This window comes from Oenanthe melanoleuca, chromosome 14 (assembly GCF_029582105.1).
Source record: "Oenanthe melanoleuca isolate GR-GAL-2019-014 chromosome 14, OMel1.0, whole genome shotgun sequence".
Classification (NCBI taxonomy): Eukaryota; Metazoa; Chordata; class Aves; order Passeriformes; family Muscicapidae; genus Oenanthe; species Oenanthe melanoleuca.
This window is the reverse complement of record NC_079348.1, coordinates 6,836,457-6,859,187: the sequence shown is the minus strand read 5'-3', so window position 1 is coordinate 6,859,187 and position 22,731 is coordinate 6,836,457. Positions and strand designations below refer to the sequence as shown.

Here is a 22,731-nt window from a genome sequence, read left to right as displayed (position 1 = left end):
AGCACGGGGGAGAAGAGGCTGGAAGCAGCTGGAGATCATCCATGGGGAATGCTGCTCCCACCCACAGTGCCTCGGAGTGTGCCTCACCCCAAACCAGCCTGGTCTGTACTGCAAATGTGCTCCTGTGTGAGCACCCCGAGTGCTGGAGCTGATGGTGCAGGTGGGATGTGCTGGTGCACCGAGGGGTTTGGAGCAGCTGAACTAAGGAAGGCTGGCTTCCCATGGAGCTAATCTGGGATCCCTGGGGCTTGCTGAAGTGTATCCTCCAAAGATGCTGCTTTCATGAGGAGGGCTTCAAGTGAGCCATCACTCATGCGCACTTTCAGTGCCTGCCAGGACACCAGCATTCGGATATCCTGTCTCTTCTCCACTCCCATGAGATCTCTGGGAGGGACACTTGCAGCTCATTCACACCACATTCCTTTTTGAAGAAAATTTATTTCCTTGCAAAGCAGGATCTGCAAAAGCAGAGACCCTCAGGGGTCTACAGGGATGATACTACCCTATTTTCCAGAGAGGTCCAGGACTACAGCCCATGAAGTGCACCAACCAGAAACATCCTAGAGAGGACTGAAGAAGAAAAATAACATGAGTAGTAATAATAATAGCAATAAAAAATATATACTGCACTGGCTGAAGGGAGAAGGCTGCAGTGAATTGTCCTTAAAATACATTTAGACTTGGCGGCTTTACGTTTTGCCCTTGAATGAGTAATATTGGTCAAGCAACATTTAATTTCCTTTGCCAGGGAGACACTGCAGCTGTTTCCCAGCTCCTGGCCCTGGTGTGAGCACTGAACCGGGACAGGGCAGGGGATGGACAGCGATCACAGAATCATGGAATCATAGAATGGTTTTGGTTGAAAAGGACCTTGAAGATCATCTCATTCCACCCCCAACCTTCACTAGGCCAGGTTGCTCCAAGCCCAGTCCAGCCTGGCCTGGAACACTTCCAGGGATGGGGCAGTCATTCAGCGCTTCTCTGGGTGAAAGAGAATGGTCAGGGATCAGGCAAGGGGCAGGCACGGAGCTGGCTGCAGACAAGGCAGGGCACAAGGCAGGGGACAGAGGGGGCTGGCAGTGCCCGTCTGCCCGCGCAGCAGTGATGCCCACCCGGGTCCCGCTCCCAGCCGCACTGCAGCTCCCGCCGCGGCCCCGGGGGCTCCGGGCGAGCTGCAGCCGCGGCCGCAGGGCCGCTCTCCGTTCCGCCGCGGCCCGGTCCCCTCACGCACCCACAGCGGGCGCGGCCGGGCCAGCAGCGAGCTCAGCGCTGCCCCGGCCCGCAGGCCCCGGGCCCGGCGCACTCCAGGCCCGGCTCCTCCCGGGGAGGCGGGACCGCGGCTCCCGGCAGCGCCGCCGCGGGCCGGGGCTCGGGCCGGGCCGGGCCGGGGGCGCGGCGGGGACACTCGGCCATGGCGGGGCGGCCCGGGCCGGGCGCGGGGCGGCGGGAGGCGGCGGCGGGCGGGGCCCGGCGCTTCCCGCGGGAGTGCTGCGAGGGGCTGGGAGGCCTGGACTACGGCCAGGTACCGGCGGGCCGGGAGCGGGCGGGAGGGCGGCCCCGGGGAGGGCCCGGCCTGGGGCAGCGAGGGGGAGCCCGGGGACGGATCCCCCACCCTCCCGGTGCCGCCGCGGGGCTCGGCAGATCCGCTGGGAATCGCCCCCGCGTTGTGCCCGCAGGTGCAGCAGGCCTCGGGATGCTCGGTCCCCGGTTCCACAGCTGCACCCGCCGCCCTCCCCAGCCCGGTTCCACCCCAGCGGGACGGCACGGTCTGAGCAGGAGGCAGGGGCTGCACTGGCACTGCGGGAATGCCCGGGGCTGCTGCCACCGGCTCACCCAGGTGCCTCTGCAGCTCTTGTTTAAGTGCCAGTGCGGCTGTCATCCAGGTGTCTATTTTCTCTCCCTCGGGTGCCTGCACAGCTCTCACCCGTGTGCCCATGCAGCTCTAATCTAGATGTGTGTACTGCTGTCCCCAAGTGCCTGCACAGCTCTCACCCGTGTGCCCATGCAGCTCTAATCTAGATGTGTGTACTGCTGGCCCCAAGTGCCTGCACAGCTCTCACCCGTGTGCCCATTTATGTCTCACCCAGGTGTCACTGGGTGCCCGTACAGCTCTCACGCAGCTGCCCATGCTGTTCCCACCCTCCCTGACTTTGGGGCTGTGATCAAACAGGCACCGCTTGCCACGGTCATCGATCCCCCCACCGTGGAGGAGAGGGCAAAGTTGAATGTTCTGTGCCTGTTACGTGGCTGTCCCAGCAGCTCGCAGAGACAGCTCATCCCATTAGGGCTCCCCTTTCATCCCGAAAAGCACACGCCAGGCACAGGCCAATCTGCCTCCCGCTGGCAGCTGCGAATTTGGTTGTTGAGCAGGAGAAAAGAAGGTGAGTGCAATGTTAACGATGGTGCCTGCCAGGAGTTAGTAGGTCAAGAAGCTTTTGTTCAGCCCGTGCTAGCACTGTGCTCAGCACCGTACAAAACGAGAGGAAAGAAGCTGTCCTGCTCCCACGGGATTGCAATTGAAGCAGGATTAGACAGTTCGGCCCCGGTGCCAGCAGTTGTTTGGGTTATGGATTGAGTTTGGAGGGATGAGGTCTGGTGGAGGGGGGTTGCTCTGGGGAGAAAGGAGGGGAGGAGAGCCTGTGGAGGATGGGAATAGGGGGAGATGGGTGTGGATCAGGCCATGGGGGCTGTTCAAATTGTTCCCTGCCAGCACCCCTGTCCCCAGGGCTTGGATGAGGGAGCCTGGAGGATCTGGGGCAGTGGTGGTTTGAGGGCAGAGTGGACCCCCCTGAGGATCCCCCTTTCCCCAGGGCTGTACGGTTTTTGCTCCTGCACTTTGCACCTTGGGCAGTCACGACTGGGCAGGAGGCACTTGGAGCGACTGGACGTGCCCTGAGCCAGCATGGGAGCTGTTCCCACAGCCTTTTCTCTGGGCTAGGAGAGCTGCTGGGTTTACCAGCCCCTTTCCATGGATGACACTGTGGCTCTGGTTCTTTCCAAGAGGATGTGAGGAGCCAGTGGGAATTTCTCTCCTGGACAGGCGAAGTGGAGCTGATGCCTTTTTGAGCTGTGCCTGTCCCCTGGCATCCAGAGGATTTCAAACACAGCTGTGTTGGGGAAGCAAAAGCCTTCCATGTCTCGGTGTTGTCTTGGTTTTGTTTCAAGTGAGGACTGGGCTATTTTGTTTTTTGTTTTCAAACGTTATGACCAGAAAAAAAAAAAAAAAAAAAAGCCCTAAAAAGACACTGGCTGTTTTTCATCCAAATACCAGCACAGGGAGAGGGAGTGAGGAGGGAGAGGCAGCATGGCTTACTGCACGTAAAAATGCTGACAATGTCAGGGAGCTGTCTTGGGAAAAATCTCTCTTTCCTAAAAGATGAACAGCAAGTTTTAAGGGTTTTTTGTTGTTGTCATTAAGACAGGAAATACTTTTGCAGCTCTTTACAGTGCAAATGTATTCCCCCTTGCTGTGGAGGTGCTTTGCATCACTGGCTTTATGGGAGACAAGTTTAAAGCTGACACAGTTCACTGCTAGGGGGTTCCATGCAGACTGGCATCCCTGGGACAGTCCTGTGTCTGGGATACTGAGTTGCTATGGAATGGTGCTCCCTTTCCAAAAACACTCACGAGTTGGCAGCTGAGGGCTGGTGCTCATCCTCAGAGCAGCAGTGTCACCTCTTAGCCTGTGTCCTTTTCACAGGCTGTGAGTGGGGCTCCCAGGGAGCCCAGTGCTCCTGAGGTTTGGGGGGACAGCTTGGAGAAACCCCCATCCTTCTTCTTGCCTTTGCACCCTGACAGCACTTTGGAAGGTGTAACAACACGTTGCTTAGGGCTAATGAAAGGTTCATCTACCCTTGGGGCAGCTGGGGGGTTTGGCTTGAGGTGAGGTGTCCCAGTGGGAGTGTGCACTCCAGTAACCTTCCCTCCTTCCACAGGTGGATGTGGCAGCCATGGTGCGGCTCTTTGGCTACGTGGATGTGACCGACACTGGCTTCATTGTGGCTGCCCTCTCAATTGCCTTCAACCCTCTCTTCTGGAATGTGGTAAGAGCTGCCTTTGTGCCAGCTGCTCCTGTACTGTCAGTCTTCCTTTCCCAGCTTCCTTTGGGAGGAAAAACCTTTTGAGAAATCTGCTGGGCAGGGTGGGGGAAACTGTGCTCGATTAGACCTTAGGAGTGGGTGAGCAGGGAGCTGAGCTGCAGCTCCAGGGACTGAGGGTGACTGTGAGGGCTGTCACAGAGGAGGTGAAGGTGGGACCCAGTGCAGGATACAGAAGGAATTGGGAGCTGAGTTTGGGAGAGGGAGCAGAGCAATCAAACCCATCCTACAGCCACATGTCCCACCCAGCAGCCAGGCACTACTCACTGCTGAGGCTGAGCATGAATGGCATTAATCCCCATCAGGGTGGCTGCACTGGATATGTTGCCTGCTGCTTCCCCTTGAAATATGTTGGCAGCTGTTTGTGTGGATGGCAGGAAGCAAAAACAGTCAGCCAAAAGTTGGCCTGAAAAAATTCCTCCTCCATCATGCTGCAAAGCCTGGCAGAGAGCTGCAGGGCTGGCAGCAAGCCTAGGAGGAGCAGGATACCTGTGCATGGGTGATGTTTGCTCTGGCTGTGGGTGCCACAGTGCTTTGGGAGCCAAGGCTGGAGAAACCTCCACTGCCTGTTACTGCTGGGATTTGCTGCCTCCTTGCAAAACCAGCAGGAATCATTGCTGTTGCCCAGTTCTGGAGCATTCCAGAGCCAATGTGCCAAGCAGGAAGCCCAGGCTGGCTGTAGCACTAGGTGACTCCCACCCTGCAGCACCCTCAGCAGCACAGCTGAGGTATGGGGTTAAACATCCCTGCGAGCACTCCTGGGAATGGGATGTCATCTCAGCCATGATTCCCAAATCTGCCTGCCAAATCTCCCTCCAGGGATTCTCTCCCCGGAGAATTCTCCTTTAAAAGGCCTAATTTTTCCAGAGGGGGAGGACTCCTCTCTCTCTGAGTGTGGGGGCTCTTGAGATTGTCTCATGCTGGGCTTTGGAAAAGGGAGGCTCTGCTGGCTGTGAGTCACTTTGGAAACCTCTGTTGGAGCTCTTTGTTGCAGCCTCCCTAATTTTTCATGCAACTCGTTATTAAAAAGTCTCACGGTGTCTGAAATGCGAGCTGGAATATGCCACATTATTTCGACTGCAGAGTCATCATTTAGCATAAAGAATCAATGAACAAGAAGATTCAGGATGTGGTCTCTGGGGGGAGAGGCTGGCTCCAGCGAGAAACTGCATGAAAGGCAAAGAAAAAAGTACTTTATTAGCATCTGCTGCTATGCCTGCAACTCGTGGGACGCCTGCAGCTTGGGAAATAGCGTTGCTTTTTGGAGCAGGAGTTTGGCTGCTGTTAAAGGACAGGGAAGCCGATGTAAGAGCAGGAATTTTGCTGCTCTGCGCTGCTGTTGTCCCCTCACAGGGACTGGAGAGCGAGGTTGGCAGCAGGTGGCACTCCAAGCCAGACGTGCAGGGCTGTGCCTGAGAGCAGGAGGTTTGAGTGAGCAGCCTGAGCTGGGTGTTGGGGAAAGCTCTGAGCTTGGCATTCCCTGTTTCCCCGGCTGGAACGGGCAGGGTGGATCTTGCAGTCCATGTGCCTCCGTCCTTGCTCTGCCCAAGCCCCTGGTGTTTTCAGTCCCAGAGTGTGGCTCACACCAAATAATGCTGGAAGGCTTTTGCAGAGAGTCTGTGGGTCCCTAAACAAGCCCCCACTGTCGGGCACATTTCAGCAAAAGTGGTCCTGGCTATTCTTGGATTTTCCCTGACCTGCTTCCTTTACCTCCTCCAATCCTTTTATCTATGTGATCATTGTCCCCTGCCTACAGCCAGCCAGCAGCTCTTCTTTCTTTCCCTACTTTCCTGCACAGACTCTCTCTGTCCTTGGCTGTTTGAGTTTCTTCCCAGCAGCTGAGATTGCTTCTGCATCTGAATTACTCTGGGTTTCCAAGAGCTTCAGTGCAAAGACTGGAATTTTGTACAGTGCCAAGCACTCTTTGCTCTCTCTGCTCAATAACTAATGTGGGACAGTGGTCAAAATCCCTCCTGTGCATGAAATTCCTGATTTGGATAGAAATTGGGTGGGGATGCATTGATTTAGTTCAGTGTCTTAATTCCATGTTTCTGCTGAACTCCAGCCAGGTCTGCCTCTTCCAAAGTTTGGTGCCGAGTTGTCCTTGCTGTGCAGTGCCTCTGAATAAATATGTGGTGGGGAAACCCCGGCTCCATGCAGTGCTTGGGTCGTGGAGAGGCACATCCCAAAGCCTCGATCATAGCAAGGTGACCAGCAGCTGGTGAGCAGCAGCCATGTCTCTGGGACAAAACCTGTAGAGTTTGGGGATGAAGCACTAACTCTGGAGGCTGTGAGGGAGTGTGGCCTCCAGAGAAAAAACGTGATGCTTGTCAGGTTGATGGATGTACTTTGGGTAAGAGCAATTTTGAGGACCAGAGCCTAAATGGGGCAATTTGCAGATTCCAGCTGGGCTGTGCTGATGCTCCCTCCTGTTCTCTACAGGGGAGAAAAGCTCTTCCAGAAGGCCTCAGGACTTGCAATTCCCACCCTCCTCCCTGCAGGCATGTGCAGGAGGGTACCAGCAGTGTCTCCCCAGAGCCACCTGCTGCATTTCCTCACCAAACCCTGGGCTTGCACCCCCTCTTCTGCTCCCACCCCCTTTGTGCCAATTAAAATCCTGCCTGTTCCTGGAGAGGTTATATAGTCAATGGCACAGCCTGAATGTGTTCCTGCACTATTCTCTAGTTTTTCCCATAGTTTTTCCTCTCTCCTGCTGTCTCTGCTTTCCCACCCACTGTGTCTGTTATGAGAGCAGCTGCTGTGAGCTGTGGTCCCACAGGAGGCAGGGTGCAGGTGAGGTCTCAAAAGGAAGCAGCGAAGCCATTTTGGGAATAAAATCACTTAAAACTCCCCAAGGATGTTTAGTGCAGCCAGGAGACCTGAGCCACTGTGGGGCTGTAGAGGGGCACCCAGCACGGAGCAGGCACATCTCTGGAGCTGTGCCATAAAATGTTAATGAGGCCAGAGCAGCAGGAACTTCAATAAATCCCATCTGTGTTTGGAAAGCCACAGAACGATGGGAGAAACTTCTCATCCCTTGGTAACTAAGGAAGGCATTAGATAAAAACTCCTCAGGGACAAACATTTTCAAGCCAAGAGAGGCAGATAACCTGCATGCAGGAGGCTCTAAAGAGCTGGCTGAGCCTTGGCACACGAGGACTTTCTCGAAAGCTGGAAGGTTTCTGTCACTCTCGGTAGCAACCAGGCATAGCCGTGAGGCCAGTACTCTGACGTCCATCACCACGCAAGTGAGTTTTAAGTGGGGAGTGCATCCATCAGCAATCTTTTCTTGATTTGAGCCTCTTAAAAATTTAGGTCTGGCGTCATGGACCGATTTAGAAATGGCTCATCTTTAGCTGGCGGCCCAGAGCTCACTCCTCCCGTCACCTCTGGTCACCCCCTCGAGACACCCGTGTGTCTCACAGGAATCTGCGGGGTGAAACTTCAAATGTCACAGCTAGGAACAGGCTTGGCGTAATTCAGCGTGATTTTAAAGAAAACAGACCCCATCAAACAGTGATTTTATTCCTCAAGGTTGCGACTTTTCCTTTTCAGGGTAACACGATCTCTGTTCTAGACTTCTGTCAAGCGTTTAAGCTGCATGAGGTTTTGATTAAAGAAGTGGTTGCACAGGGACCTGGGCTGACAACGCCTGGCTCCTGATGGATGTGTATCTCTTGGTTCATTTATTTTTAATTTCCCATCCTTTTCTCCTTCTTTGGAGACTGGAGGAATGTGCCTAGTGGGTAAGAAATGCTTGCACTGGAAGGGAGGAGGGAGATTGCAGGCACTGGCAGTCTGATTTCACCTACCTCTGACCACTTCTTGCTAAACCCGGAGGAAGGTGCCTGGCCCAAAACATCCCCACACTGCTGGGAAGTAGATGGAAGCTCAGGAGTTGTCAGGATTCAAACCTCAGTGAGCCAAAGTCTGAGAAACCTTTTGGGGACAGGAAAAAAAAGCCTGATGCTGGGAGATTTCAGCAGCTCTCGCTGCCTGTCTTAGAGAAGGAAAGGATTGAGCTGTGGCTTGATGGTGGTGTGTCAGCACCTCCCTAGGGAAAGAAAATTGCAGGGTATAAAGTAACTGTGTGAGGGCTGGGATGGCAGCAGAGCCTTGCGGGGAGTGCACCTCAGTTACCTGAAGTTTACAGGAATTGGGAGATGAATGAGTTGGGGGTGATTCAATTTTTTTTTTTCTGGCCTTCAAATTCTGTCAACCTGTGAGACTTTGGTGGGCTCCCCCACAAACCTCAGCCTTCCTGCAGCCGCAGGGGAGAGCAGAAAACAGCCCTCAAACAGCTTCTGGAAAGTGCTTTTAGACCCCATCATAGAAGCCATGGCACAGCGATGATGATTATCTGCTTATAACAGATGCTAGATCAATAGTGGGGCTTCAAGCTACGCTGCAAGGCAATTGACTGCAGAAAGTGTTTCTTTATTGGGGTAAAGCTGGGCTTGCAACGAGGCTCAGATCCGCTCTTACATCTCCGGTCTTAAAATGTCACCACCAGCTCTGATGCCTTTCATCCTTTGTGCAGGGAGAGAACGCAGATTATTCATAATTGGACTCTCTACCAGGCAGCAATAGCCGTTTTCATTTCCTACAATAGCTGAGAAAGAGTGAGGATTTGCCTTTTTTTTTTTTTTTTTCCCATTTCCCAAATAGCATTTAGTGGCAATTTTATTCCAAGTGACTTGGTAACGCTTTCACTCCGGCAGCGAGGGCTTTGCAGCGTCGCTGTAACACGTGGAAGTGGGTGGCATCGATTCTCCAGCTCTCGTAACAGAGTCACTCCTGCCCGGGTGTGTAACACCAGGCCTGTTTATCTCCTAAATTTAGCTTTTCCAGCTTGTTGGCACCGCTGTGAGCCACATAACAAGTACCAAAACTGGGTCGCAGCCTCCGGCGTGCCGGCTGGAGTGGCACAATTAGGAGCACTGTCACCTTGAGGGAGAGCCACATCTTTCGTCCCAGCACTGCTTCCCACAGCCTCACAGCTGGAGGTGGTGGTGTTTTCATCTAAATCCTCTTGAAGAAGCTGTGCAATATATTTTTATGATGTGCCTGCAGGCTGAGCTGCCTGTGGTGTGGGCATTGTGGGGCCCAGGCTGGCCAGGCAGCTGTGAGCTGAGATGCTTTTTCTGTGTGTGGAGCTGGGCACAGTCTCAGGGCTCTGGGTGAGGTGGTGACAGTCATTACAGCAGCTGCCCACCTACTGTACACAGGTACCTGCCAAGGCAGGCTGTGCTTGGGAAGCTGAGCCATTTCTGTGCCTATTCCTAGAGTGAATTTGGGATCCAGCTGGTGTGCGACGTGCCTGCTCAGCATTTCTCAAAACCAAGGTCAGAATCTGCCTCTCACCTCACGGCTGACCCGATAAGCAGCCTCCTTTTTTTAGCATCTGCAGAATGCTTCTCTGAAAACCCAGAGTCTTTGTTGTATATACTGGACTTCTCTTGTTTATTATTTTAAAAATAAACTGCAGGCTGCTGGCAGCCCTGCTGGAGTAAGTCAGCACACACACAAAAGATGAAAAAAAAAATTAAGCCAAGAGTCTTGTTTCCATTTGGATCAGAGGATTATCTGTAGACCCTGGAAGCTGGAAGAGGCCCTTTCTTCTCCATCTCACTCCATCCCTCTCCTGCCATCCTGCTGCTAAGCCTCCTCACATGCTGATGAAACAGCAAGTCTGTGACCAGCTGTGTCTCACAGGACAAGGGAAAAGGTGCAACTGGAAGCAAAAAAGAAAGTGGTTTTATCTACTCAGACTGGGAGGTGTGGAAAAGGCAGTTTCACTGGGCTTTGGCAGTGTTTGTGCATAGCCTGGGGATTGGGAGCTGCTGGAGCCTGGAGGGGAGAAACCCACTGCTACCCCCAGAATGTCAGTGATGCAGGGGCTGGGCAGGACCCTCACAATCACAGACATGGGTGTATTCCAGCTGTGCTGTGGCACAGACTGTTTAGCAGAAGCCTGCCCAGTTCCCAGAAGGATAGCCAAAATAGGCTGTTTTGATGGAGAAATGCAGACACACAGTGTGTGCTGTGTGCTCTTGGGAGGTTATTTCTGTAAGCCCCGCTGCTGCTCTTCCATCACAATGCAGTTGCATCTTCTGCATGTCTGGAGACTCATGGTGGGGAAGGAGGCCTTGGGGGTTCATGGTGGGGGTGCTCACTCTGGTTTGTGGCAGGCTGATGGCACCCCAAAGAAAATGCTGCCTCGTTTTCCCTATTTTTCCTCCCTGGATGAACTCTGAGGGGACACATCTCCAGTTGCTCACATGGCAGCAGCAAATGGGTAGGAAAGTAGATTAGTAAATCACTGAAGCAAGACTCTCCATGTGTTTTCTGCCTCTCTAATGACCTCAGTGACATGTGCAACTGGAAATGGTTCTTGGCAGGAGCATCCCACATCCCTGCTCTCCTGAGTGTGGCACCAGATCCTTGACCAGCCTGATCACAGCAGTGCTTGTTGGACATTGGTTCCTTGCAGATATTAGGAGCTTCATCTTAGTTAAAGCAGTCAAGAATGTGCAGCCTCCCAGGCTGCCTGCCTGGGTCAGCCCCCTTACTTTTCCCTTCCTAAGGGATCCTGACAAAGCTTTAAAACCTCTGTACCCAAACCCAGGGGCAAACAGTTGATTATTGGAAGCTGGTGCTGATGTATTTAGTTGATGGAGGACATGAGCTATGGACACAAGTGTGTATCTGGGTTGGTTGATATGTGGCAGAGGGATGGGAGCAGCAGTGCACTGACTGAACAGAACAAGGGTGACCCCAACCCAGGGGAAGGGCTGTGGACTTGCTGCCTGAATTTTCCTTTTCCCTACCAAGCTATCTAAACTTTTGTGCTTGCTCCCGTGCAGGAATGAGGGACAACTTTCTTAAGAAGTTAATTTGGTTTCCAGAAAAGCTGGAAGCTCCAGACTCTTATACCTGCACGTGACTTCCTCAAACTTCTCTGCTTGTCCAGTGGATGTTGAGGTCAAGGACAGGAAGACTGGTGGGAGCTCTTGACTTTCCCATGTTTCACTGAAATCATGAACCTCTGTGGTGCGGTACAAACTCACCTGGATTGGACAATATCTTACCTGTTTTTTTTTTCTTTGTGAAACCTTTTTTTTTCCCTCTTTTTACTCCCCCACACCGGGGGATGATGCAGCCGTGGGCTCATTCTGCAGGTCTGCATCTGCAAGCTCTGCTTTGTGTGGCTGAAGGGTTTTCACCTGCTATCTGTGTAGGCACATTTTTGGTGTGATCCTTTTTATACTTTGGGGAAGAAAAAGGCTATGAACAGCTCACAGCCCTGAAGAGGGTGAAATGGAGATGGGTTTTAGCAATTTTCTATGCTTTTGGCTGTTGCGGGGAAGCCTGACCATCAGGGCTCCCAGAACGTCTTCGTCACCTCCTTTGTGTGGTGGGAGGTTGGCTCATTATCTGGTTTCTGCTTCGTTTATAAAAGAAGCTGTAATTGTATCAGCTCTTTGCCATAAAAGCACAAAGACATTTTCTGTGAAGTAAAGTGTACATGCAGCTTTTATGATCCTTTACAGTACTTCTTCTGCTCACTTTTCTTGCCTCCTGTCGTTTGTCCAGCATCGTCTCTGTGCCTGCCTGCTGCTCAGCGTGACCACCTCTGTCCTGAACATCTTCTTTGCACCTTTTACATAGAAAAGGTTGCTCATTCTCCTGGTCAGTCTTGCTGAGTGAAGAGAAGACAGACCCCAAATCCCTCCATGTAGGCAGGTGTTCTAATTCTTGCCTCTTCCCTCAGAGCTGTCAGCCCAATAGCAGATGCTCAATCTGCATCATCCCAGGTGGGGTTTTGGACTAGGGAAAAGAACCTTGTCCATCTGTCTGTGACTGTCCATCTGTAACAGGAAGTAATACTAAATCTGATCACTTTGAGGCACGCATGCCTGTTCCTATAAAAAACTGAATGACCTCAGATGAGATACTGTATTTTTAACTATGAAGCATTCCTACTGAGTGCCCTTTCCTGTTTATTTTTACCAGGATATTGTTGTAATGACTGCAGACTTACTCATTTCATTCCCAAGGCTGGAGAGCAGCATTGAATTAGTTTCATTCCAAGATTTTGTTGTACAGTCATTTTCCAGAGACTGATGTACTCAGAAGCCAAAGCAAATGCATTGCCCAATGGAGGAGCATTACTTTTCTTCCTGTGTCCATTAAGCTTTGGGCACTAGTGTGGATGTGAGTAGATCCATATCTGGAAGGACTTTCTCAGCCTCTCTCCCCTCCACCTCTGTGCAGCCCTGTAGTAGAAATTTGTGGAGCAAAAGGCTGTGAGAATCTTTGAGCAGTGGATGCAGGGCTGGTGTCTGTATCCCAGCACTGGGCTTTGAGGCTGCAGGAGGGGGAAGGAGCTCCCCTGAGATGCAGATCACAGGATCTGAGGATGACTGAGTGTTTACTCAGCTTTTGGGTTACTTGTCTTGCATTGAACGGATGAACAGATAGCATGGGGCATGTGCTTACACCCATGCACCCCCAGAGGAACCCCAGTGCTGACACCAGCAAAGCTGAGGGGTCTGCTGGTTGTGTTTAACCCTTGAGGTTGTTAATTACTGGTTGTGCCCCTGTGTTGAACATCTCATCCCCAGGCAGAGGGGAACAGAACCCGTGTTACATAAAGATCACATTGTCCCTCTCTATTGTTGCTGGCCACGACGGCAGCATCGCAAACATGCGTGTCCTCAGTGGGAAATGTTCCCAGGGGAGGCTTAACACGGAGCGTGGAACATGATCTGTTCAGCTGGGAGAGGACAGGAGGCCCTTCCAGACGAAATCAGTGCTTTGCTGAGCATGGCCAGTGCAACCAGTACCTCTATTCCAACAACCTCTCACTCCTCTGTGAAAAAGTATTGGATTTCTCTTGGATTTTGTGCTCTCTGAGGTGGATTTATTTTTTTCTCCCCCCCTTCCCTCTCCCCCTCCCATCACAGCTCCTGGGGGAACGATGAGCAGGTACACGCTGTCCAGAGAATGGGTATGTTGGGACTCTTTATTAGCAGACTTATTCCAGAGAATTAAACCCTAATTTCAGAAAAGGGCAGCAAGAGAGCGGCTGCAGCTCTGGGAGAAGCTGAGTCTGCTTTGTGTGTTGTTTGCCAATAGCACAAGAAGTCCTGGTCTGAGCCTGCTGGTCCTGGTCACTGGGGTATGTGACCAAAAGAGTGATTGTTGTGTTTCTTTTCTATTTAAAATGAAAACTACAAAGCTGTATACAAGGAAACCAGCCATGCGTCCTCTACCATGCAGTCACTTGTGCCTCCACTTATTTTTTATTTCAGGCAGGGCTTTAAAATGTTCCTATTCTGCTTCCACTTCATCTTTTTACCACCCCACTGCAAAGTGCTCCTCTGCGGTGCCTGTCATTGTTTCTCCCTGAATTAATTGTTGTGTGTAAATGTGACCTGCTGCAGGACTCTGCCTTGCTCTATTAGAGAGAGGTGCTAATGAAGAACATTGGGTACCATATAACAGGAGAGCAGGGCTCAGCTGTCCAGGACATGTACTTGCTGTGCTGTTACTGCCAGCCCAGGCAGAAATGGTGTTTTTGTTTCTCATCACTCACTGGCTAATGATTGTAATTTTTACTTGCTGAGAAACTCTGGATATTATGGACTTCATTAACAGATACATGAGATGCTACCAGACCTGCATTAGGGGGAGAGAGGAAGAAAACAACCCCTGCGTGGAGGCAATTTTATTATTTATCTGTAGCAGTAGAAGGGATGCAGAATTAGTGTGGGATTCGGCAGTGTGGCTAATGAGCTGGGCTGAGCTGGAATCCAAGCAAACCTATTAACGAGAGCAAACTGCAAAGATGACACCCAGCCTGAAAACCTTCACATCAAAAACAGGATCCAGGCAGTGCTGGGATGGCTTGGCTGCTTTATCTTCCCCGTGTGGGGCCGGGTGCTTGTGTGCTGCTGTGTTTGTCTCTGGAGAGGCTGGTGCTTGCTGTCACCCACAACCTTTCTTCATCCCCTTCTCTCCTGCCAGCTCCTTCTTACTCATACATTGGGTGAATTGGAGCTTCTGATTTAATCTTTTAAGACAACAGAGCCAGAGTACTTTCACTCCCATGGGCCACAGCTCCTTGAGTAATTGCCTGAATTGAAATATTGCAGCATGCAGCCCCAGCTTTTGCTTGCAGGCAGTGTGACATCTGTAGGTTGGGCTGGCTGGGGACACTGGCTGCTCACAGTGGTACCTGAACCTGTATCTGCAATTAAATACAGGTTATACAGGAGAGAAAGGAACACCTGATGTAGCTGACATCTCCAGTATAGCTTTACATGGTCTCTTTGCCATGAATCAGAGGCTGCAAGTAATGTCAGTTGTTAGGTGACCTCAATCTCCTTTTACCTGGAGCCTGTGAAGGTTTGTTTCAGTTCAGGAACAGGATATTTCTTACATAGCACATGCTGGCTGAAGATTGACCATTTCCACTCCACCTAGAATAACTGTTTTTTAATCAGGCTGACCTTATTTGCAAGGATGATTCCTATTTGAACTAGAGGTTTGCATCAGGGTTGGAAAACTTTGAAGAGCAGAATAGACGCTTAGTGATGCAGATAAAGCTTTATCTCCACATTTAAAATCAAACCCAAGGCACTGAAATGAATTCAGAGGGACTTGACCTTGGCACCGTGATCCATTGGGATCCAGGGCCTCATTTGGCAATATCGTAACCGAACGGAGGTGCGAAAGTGAAAGGGGAGTATTAAAAAAAAAAAAGAGAGAGAGAAAAAAAGAGATGTTTATCTGGTAACGTGGCATTTGTACTGAGTGCTTGCTGACAGTGTGGTGCAGCAAAGAGCTTGTCTTCCTAAATCCATGCCAGTTCAAACATCGTCAGTGCTATTGTTGGCTCGCTTTGTTTGAAAATGGGTCTGTTGGGTAGACAGCCTGTTTTGGTGAAAGCAGCTGTGTAGAACACTTCAGGCACTTCCTCAGTTTTGCTTTATTTAGGGCTGCATGAGTACGAGCAACAGGAAAAAAAAAACCATGCAAATACAGGATGTGAGGTGGGCAGAATGTTCTCAGTCACTCAAGAGACTGGCACACACCTTTGCTTCTGGTTTGTTTATGAAAGTGCCTGCTATGGGCTGCCTGTTTCCAATCTGTTTGCCCCAAGGAAAACACTCTGAGCTTCAGAGAAACGTGTGAAAATACAAGGCTTGTGGTTTTCTGGATGGGGACTGTGTGCAGTGGGAAGCTGAGTGTGAGCCAAGTCATCTGGGCAGGGAAGATGAAAAGAAATCCGGCAAAATGTTTCACCGTCCTGCTCACGAGATGCTCATCTGGCAGCACTTACCTTCCCTCTGAGCTCCAGCAGAGCCCCACATATTTGTGTGGGGGCAGCTTCTGCCTTTCCCTCATCTCAGGAGATTATTTTATCTGGTTGTATTCATGGTTCATTCAGCCCGTGTCCCTCCCACTGTTGGTCCATCCCTTCCACGTCCCAGACTGGGACTGGAAAGGTCCTTCCCCATCCCGTGCTGTGCTCTGGAGAAATCATTATTTCACAAATAGTTTTTCTGTGGGATTTGCTGGCTGGGAAAGTTGGGCTGGGCTGTGTAGCCTGATTCCTTGTGGTGGGAGCACATCCCACTTCCCCTTCACTCTCAGGGAGCTGCTCATAAGGGCTCCCCATGCCCACTCTCAGAATTAATTAACACAGCTCAGTTCTGGGTTATTGAAATCACCTGCCTTCAGCTTCCAGCTCTTTGGACATAAATCATGAGCTCTTTGCTTTGAGAAGAAACTGTTCAGATTTTGTGTTGGAAATTGCTAGCAAACACAGCCCATATTCTGTGTCATTTTTGTTTTTATTGAAGAGGAGAGGATGTGGCTCATGGAACATCGATGGACTCAGGCTGTCTTGGCTTACACTAAGCAAGGGCTTGTTTTCATTGCAGCCAGCTAATGAGATCCTACTTTGACAAATCACATAAACACTATTAGAGAAATGAAATTTTTTATCTTACTCTTTATCAGGAGTGGATTCAAGGTAAAGGCTCATATGGAGGTAATCTGGAGGGATAACTGAGGTAAAGCGTACCTAGTCTTTATGAAACCCTTATCTGTTTACCTGCAGGCTTGTTTTGTTTCCCCAACTCAAGGCTGTTAGCTGAGGTGACCTGTGCTGTTTCGGTCCAATTACTTTCTCTAGGCATGGGTGCAGGGAAGGTTGTTTTTTAGGTTGAACATGCTGGAAGCAGGCTGGGTTACTTCAATATCCTTCCACTTCTAAAGAAGTAGAGTCGCTTTACTCTTCTCCCTGTGTCGAAGTGCTCAGACTGGACCCTGTTGACCTCTTTCCTGGCAGCATTCACAAGGAAAGAGTCACTAGAAGAGGCACTCCAGCTTATGTTTCATCCTCTTTTAACTTGCTGGTTTGGGTATTGGGCATTATAGGCAGTGAGGGTTTGTCATGCTGTCTCATTTCACTGCATCTTTTTCGTTTTGGAGAGCAGCCCACCCTGCTCTCTGCTTCTAGGTAGTTCTCTTCTTCAGCACTTGGATGTTCTCCTCTTTTTGGAGTCCTTTGTGTGTTCCAAACCCCGTGTTCCACGGTCAGAGCCTGCAAACATGTGGTTTTTCCCTCTGTGCAGCTCTTTGTCACCTGGGTGTGCAGCCCCAGTGTTCCAGCTGGCTGTTCCTCACCTCAGTTCCTTGCACAGCCAGGCCACACATCGCCCTGTCTCTCCAAAATGCCTCTCCTGTTTCTTTTGGCTGGAATAAACAACAAACCCCCCATCCAGAGCCAGTGAAAGGCAATGGAAAAATCTTCCTTGCGTCAAATCGACGCCTTCCTTTCCAAACTGAAAGCTCTTGGCAGATGTGGAGGAGCTGAGTTGTGCTGCTCAGCTGTGGCTCCCTGACAACTGCTCCTGCCATCACACCAGCAAGGGGATAGGAAAGGGCAAAAACTTAACTGGTAAAGCTTGCTGGGGAGACCTGGATGAACCAGACCATCCCGATCTCTTGGGACACTTGCCAGCCCTCAAACCAGGATGCTTGGAACCTCCCAGGCTCTGCCAGGAGTCCCTGCCATGCTCTGGCTCCACATGCATGGGCACAGACTGTCACCTGTTGTCCTCAGTGCCTGTTGCTTGCCATCAAACCATCTCTGGGTGCATCTTTTCTTGGGGTATTACCATGAAAAAGCCTTTACCAGCTCCATGGACACAGTGCTCAGCCTGGTTTGCCTCACAGCTCACATGAAACCATTAAGAAAGACTGTGCTTGTCTCTTCTCATATCAGTTCAGTGTTTTAATTGCAGGAACTCAAAGCTGCTGCTCCAATACTTGGTAGGGGAACTTCACAAGGCTTTAATCATTTGCTAAAAAGCTTTCAGACTGCATCACCAACTCATGGCTCTCTGTAATGGAGAACCTGTGAGTTGAGAGAAGTAACTCAGTCTCTGCATCAGGTAGTCCAAAGCTGCCACATTTTTCTCCTAGTGCAGGCAGGAAGCAGCCGAGCAAAGTGGAGCCCACTGGGATGGTGGCAGGAGCTTGGCAGCTGTGACCAGCTCCAGCAAGGCAAGAGGGGCTCAGAGCCTCATGGTGGTCTCCTGGTCACCCCAAGTGCCAGCTTTTCCTCCTGGGCAGTGTCCAGTGGGGGTTGCTCAGCCTCCAGCTCTGCAGTGTCAGCTTCCCATGGTTTAGTGCTTGCAGAGGTGAGGAGTAATGCTCCCACCCCACCCAAGCGACAGCAGGTGATGGCATGTGGGGTAAAGGCTGCTGGATGATCAGTGAAGGGGTACAGCTGAGAACTGGTGGTTCATAGCACAGAAGAGGTGGTGGATGGGGAATTCCTGAGGCTGGAGGAGGGAAGACACCCGGTGCCTGCCCCGTGTTTGGAATCACTGACCAGCAATGGGCACTGCAGTGGGCACACAGGAGTGCCCACAGCCCAGCTCACCCTGCCCAGGGGTGGCTTTGGAGCCCGTGTGGGTTTGAGCCCCTTCCCAGGGCCATGTGCCCACCCAGGGCTGGCCTGGTGCTCACAGCAGCACACAGGGAAGGAGTTTTGTGCTTTGTATCAGTGGCACTGCTGCGCCAGGAACGTGACTGCAGGGAGGTGACGGCTAATTGCTGCAGCGAGTCAAGGACTGTTTAAGCAGCTAATTAATTCCTCCTAATCAGCCCTTGATCTGTTGAAAACTGCATGGCATTATCTCCTCTGCTGCAACACCTTGATAATTCCTGTCTGAATGGCCTTCATGGAGAACATATTTAAATAAACTCAATAGAGATTTCAGACAGATAGCAACTATAATTACCAGCTTGTACAAATTAAAACCGTGGTTTGTTCTGTTCTTTTTCTCCTGCCTTCGCTGCCCAGAGCTCCTGCTAATCATGTTCCTGCTGCCAGTGGCACGCAGGTCCCCGGGGCATTTTCTGCACATGCCTTTGGAAAGCCTGTGCCTGATGCTGGGGTGGGCTGATGTGGCTGCACATGGGCACATGCCAGCTTCGAGTGGTGCCATTCCTGTGTCAGGAACTCAGTTCTGTCCTGGTGAGCTGCAGGAACAGCTCCCACACATCCTGTGGGGCAGCAATGCATGATTCTCCTCAGGAGCAGCCCTGCAGTTTCCCCTCCTGTCTTCCTAAGCATTGCAACCTTCTGGAAGCACTGAATTTTTCTCACCTAGGAGGGACACACTCAGCCAAAGTGATGCAGGCTTGCAGCCTGGCCACAGCGTTCATCTGGTGCTGTTGGTGCTTCCATTTGGCACTGGACTGTCTGCCCTGAGTGCTGCTGGCTGCAGCAGGGCTCGAGCACTGAGTTAGGAGGGATAAGGTCAGGCCATGCTCATTTCCTCCACAGCCACTTGGGACAGCCAGAAAGGCTGGCTCCTCTGGCATTTGGCAAAGGTCAGCCAGCCCCAGTGCTTGCATTTTCATTCCAGCCAGCTCTGCTTCCCTGCCTGCTCCTGGGAGCACCACAACCAGAGCCTGTGTGCTCAGGTCTATCTTTTTCCTCCATGTCTTTAGATAAATGTAATGGCTGTGAGCAGGATTGTTTTCCAGCATCCAAGCAGTGACAGAGGGCAGAGAATGTTCTTATGCTTTAATTAGGGATTACAGGGAATCAGAAAGGGAAAAATGGATTTTTCGTAACGGGAGCAGGTCGATGCCTCTGGTCTCTGTGGGTGAAATAAGGGTAATATCAGGTTTTGTGCTCTTTCAGCAGGTCAGGAGCCAGCTGGGGCATGTCTTTCCCAGTGGGAGACGCTCCCATGGAGCTACCTAAGCCCAGAAGCAGGAATTCTCCTGCCCTAGCACCCCACAGGAGAACTTACCCCATGGCTGACCTAGGAGATGTCAGACTAAAGGAGAAATTTATTGTGTTGGAAGAAATTCCTTACTATGAGGATGGTGAGGCCCTGGCAGAGGGTGCCCAGAGAAGCTGTGGCTGCCCCATCCCTGGGAGTGCCCAAGGCCAGGTTGGATAGTGGAAGATGTCCCTGCCCATGGCAGGGAGTGGAATGAGATGAATTTAAGGTCCCTTCCAACCCAAACCACTCTCTGATTCTATGAAATTGAATTTGTTCAGGTCAGTTTTGTCTGAAGGTTTTTACTGAGTTGAGGCTGGATCACCCATATATGTTCAGGGTTTGCCCTATGAATTTGCATCCTTTTGGGACTGGGGCTCATATGTGTCCTGGAGAGCTCACTGTTCTTCCTCTGGACTTTTCATTGAATTTGTGACTTACAGACCCCTCAGCAGGCTTTCTAGACCCCATGGGATGGGGAAAAATCCTTCATGCTATCGAATACTGTGAGATGGGCATCCTGTTCACTGTCATCTCTTCTCCAGCTCAGACTTGGACACTGAATATTTTCATGCCAACAGTTTGTCCACGGCAAGAGCATCCCAGGAAATATTCAGAGCATTTCCCTGGGTGGATGATGGGATTTTGCAGGATGTAGACACAGCCTCTCTACCCTGCTCCCCGGAGAGCTGGGAAGCAGACTCACCTCAATCCTCCTGTGCCTCAGTTTCCCTTGATTTGAAAGGAGCTGCTAATCCATCTCAGTCTCCCAGGAGTGCCACAAGACTAAATTCACCAGTCCCTGCACGTTTTTCTTTGGGTACCATGGTGATGGGGCAATGTGAGGACATAACATGACTGATTTGCATCAAGATGCAAGGTGTCCCTTTGTCCTGAGCCTTTGGGCTATCTGATTTCGCTGCCCATCTCTGGGGTGAGCCAGATATAGCAGTGGAGTCACATGAAACAGCACAAAGGCTCTAATTCAGAGCTGGGACTGAGCAATTAAAATGTAGCTTGTTCAGAAGGCAGCTTCCCTGGATGGCAGACAAAAAGAATCAATTTCCTTCAAACAAATACTAAATATTAATGAGAGGCCATGGTCTGCCATGCACACAGAGCTGGAAAGAGCATTTCCCGTTGATCACTGCGGAGGCAGCTTCGTGAGATGAAATTGCTTTTTGAATGGTTATTTGTGGCCTTTCTCGAGGTGGTTCGTGGTTTGCCTGCCCAAAAAAAAGAAAAGGAAACTCAGAGCTTTTCCATTTTCCATCAGGGCAGGCACTGGGGATGTGTGCTGGTGCTTTCATTTTTGTTTACGCACTTGCCCGAGTGGTTGGGGAAATGTCTTGGATCGGTTGTGCAGAAATCAGCCCCAAATTTACGTCTAGAAGGAAGCAATTCCCTAGGAACATCAGCCAGCTGAGCCTGCCCCCGGAATGGCCTGCCAAAGGCAGAACATGGGACCCAAGAGCATCCCCAGCTTCGCAGCCACATCCGCTCGTTGATTTATTTCAATAACGAGCATTGGGGGAAACATTAAAAAAATTACTTGCAGCCCTCACCAAGTATCCTAAAGTGAAAGCAGAGTGCTGGGAGCTTTGGAAAAGGAATTTTTTTCTATTGCTTTGACCCTTGGGTAAGTCAGGAAACTTTGTATTAACTCCATTGCCAAACTTGGAGTTGGAAGAAAAATAAAAATGCTCCTCTCCCTCCTTTCCAGGACTTGACATGGGGCTTTTCTCCCCAGCACTGTCCCTGGTCAGCACAGTGCCTGCCACAGCTGGGAGGGCAAACAGCACACCAGGAATGGGTGCAACCTCCTGGGAAGCTGCTGATTTAGCCCTGCTCTGCCCCACACACAGCCATGGAGGATGTGGAAGCATTTTGCATCCATCACACAGTAAATAATAACGCGTTGGCTCATGATTTTATAAAGCCATTAAGGCAGCTGTGTAGCTGTGGGTCGATCGAGTGCTAATATTAGCTCGAAATGACTAAAATTAGAAAATTAGAACCAAGCCAGAACTAATTAGTTGTTCAAGGAATAGAACCAGAACCGGAACTAATTAATTGTTACTGAAATATCGCCGCAGGGCCCGGTGGGTGCCGCCGCTTCCAGCCCTGTGCTGGCTCCCAGCTTTGCTTGGGATGGCTCCTGTGTGGGCTTGAAAAGGAGCCTGGGCTCCCATCTGATGGCTGTGACAGCTAAATAAGAGTTGGCCTCTCAGTCCCAGCTGTGTGATGCAGCACAAACTGGGCTGTGCTGGGAGTGATCCCATCGCAGCTGTGGCAGCTGCTGCCTGAAGGGCTCGGGAACACAGCCCCTCGTCCTGATATTGCTGTCCAGATGTGCCTTTCTAAAGGTGAGAGTAATTACAGTGACCAGCTCTTCCCTCTGATCCCAGCAGCCCTGCCTGCTCCTTCTCCTTCAGCTCTGCTGTTGCTGAGATGCTCTTCAAAGCTCCCTGAGCAATCCAGGAGCTGCCGTCCATGCAAATTCTGCCAGAATAATTTCCAGGGAATTAGGAAGCTGGTCCAGATAACTGGCACGTGGCTGCATTTTTCCATCTGTGACTCAAATCACCTGTATGGTCACTTCTTTTTACTTTCCAAAGGTAGAAATGCACCTTATATTTCTCTTTCCACTCTCTCAGCATTCAAACAGCAGCTCCGATTTTAGCAGCAGCGTGACGCACGGTGTTTTAAATTCAATTTAGAATACAAACTATTTATACCAGCCAGAAAAAGGCAGTGAAGCAGCTCTCTCTGTCATGAGTGGATTTGTAATTTCAGAGCAATCATTGCATAACTAATTGAATCAGCTCTCAGCATGTGAAATCAGTGCCCCTGCTTATCAGAGGTTTTCATCGTTCCCCCCTCCTGAAGCCAGCAGTCCCCCTCCACCAGCAGCACTTTGTGCTTCTGCATCACCCTGGCAAGAAAGCGAGACCTTGCAAAGCTGCTTTTTTGTGCTCAAATTGAGCCAATAAATTACCAAATACATTCAGAGTAGATGAAGAGCTGGGTTGCAGGTGCCCCCCGAAAAGCTGCCCAGGCTCCATGCGAGGGAGTGAAGTGCATTTGGAACTAATCAAGTGCCAGCCATGTCTGAGAAGCAAATTGGTGCCGAGATGTTCTGCTGACTCCCACTTCCTGCTTCATTGCCCAGGTGTGCTCTCTCTCCTTGGCTGGAATTTCAGGTCTGATGTCTGATCAAAACCTGCAGCTTGGCACCTGAAAGTGGAGCCCAAGAGGGGTGATAAATGTAGAGACAGCTTTTTGAGGGGTGCAGGAAAGGTAGAGAATAA

At 50.9% G+C, this 22,731-nt stretch overlaps 1 protein-coding gene across 1 annotated transcript in view; it reads left to right on the top strand.

The window, feature by feature from the left end:
- The first annotated feature begins 1,422 nt into the window (after positions 1 to 1,422).
- Positions 1,423 to 22,731, top strand: part of PEMT (phosphatidylethanolamine N-methyltransferase) — a 42,004-nt gene continuing 20,695 nt past the window's right edge. The window contains exons 1-2 of the mRNA XM_056503227.1: positions 1,423 to 1,522; positions 3,936 to 4,043. Coding sequence (XP_056359202.1) covers positions 3,951 to 4,043 — 93 coding nt within the window. The 5' untranslated portion in view covers positions 1,423 to 1,522; positions 3,936 to 3,950. The remainder of the gene's footprint in view (positions 1,523 to 3,935; positions 4,044 to 22,731) is intronic.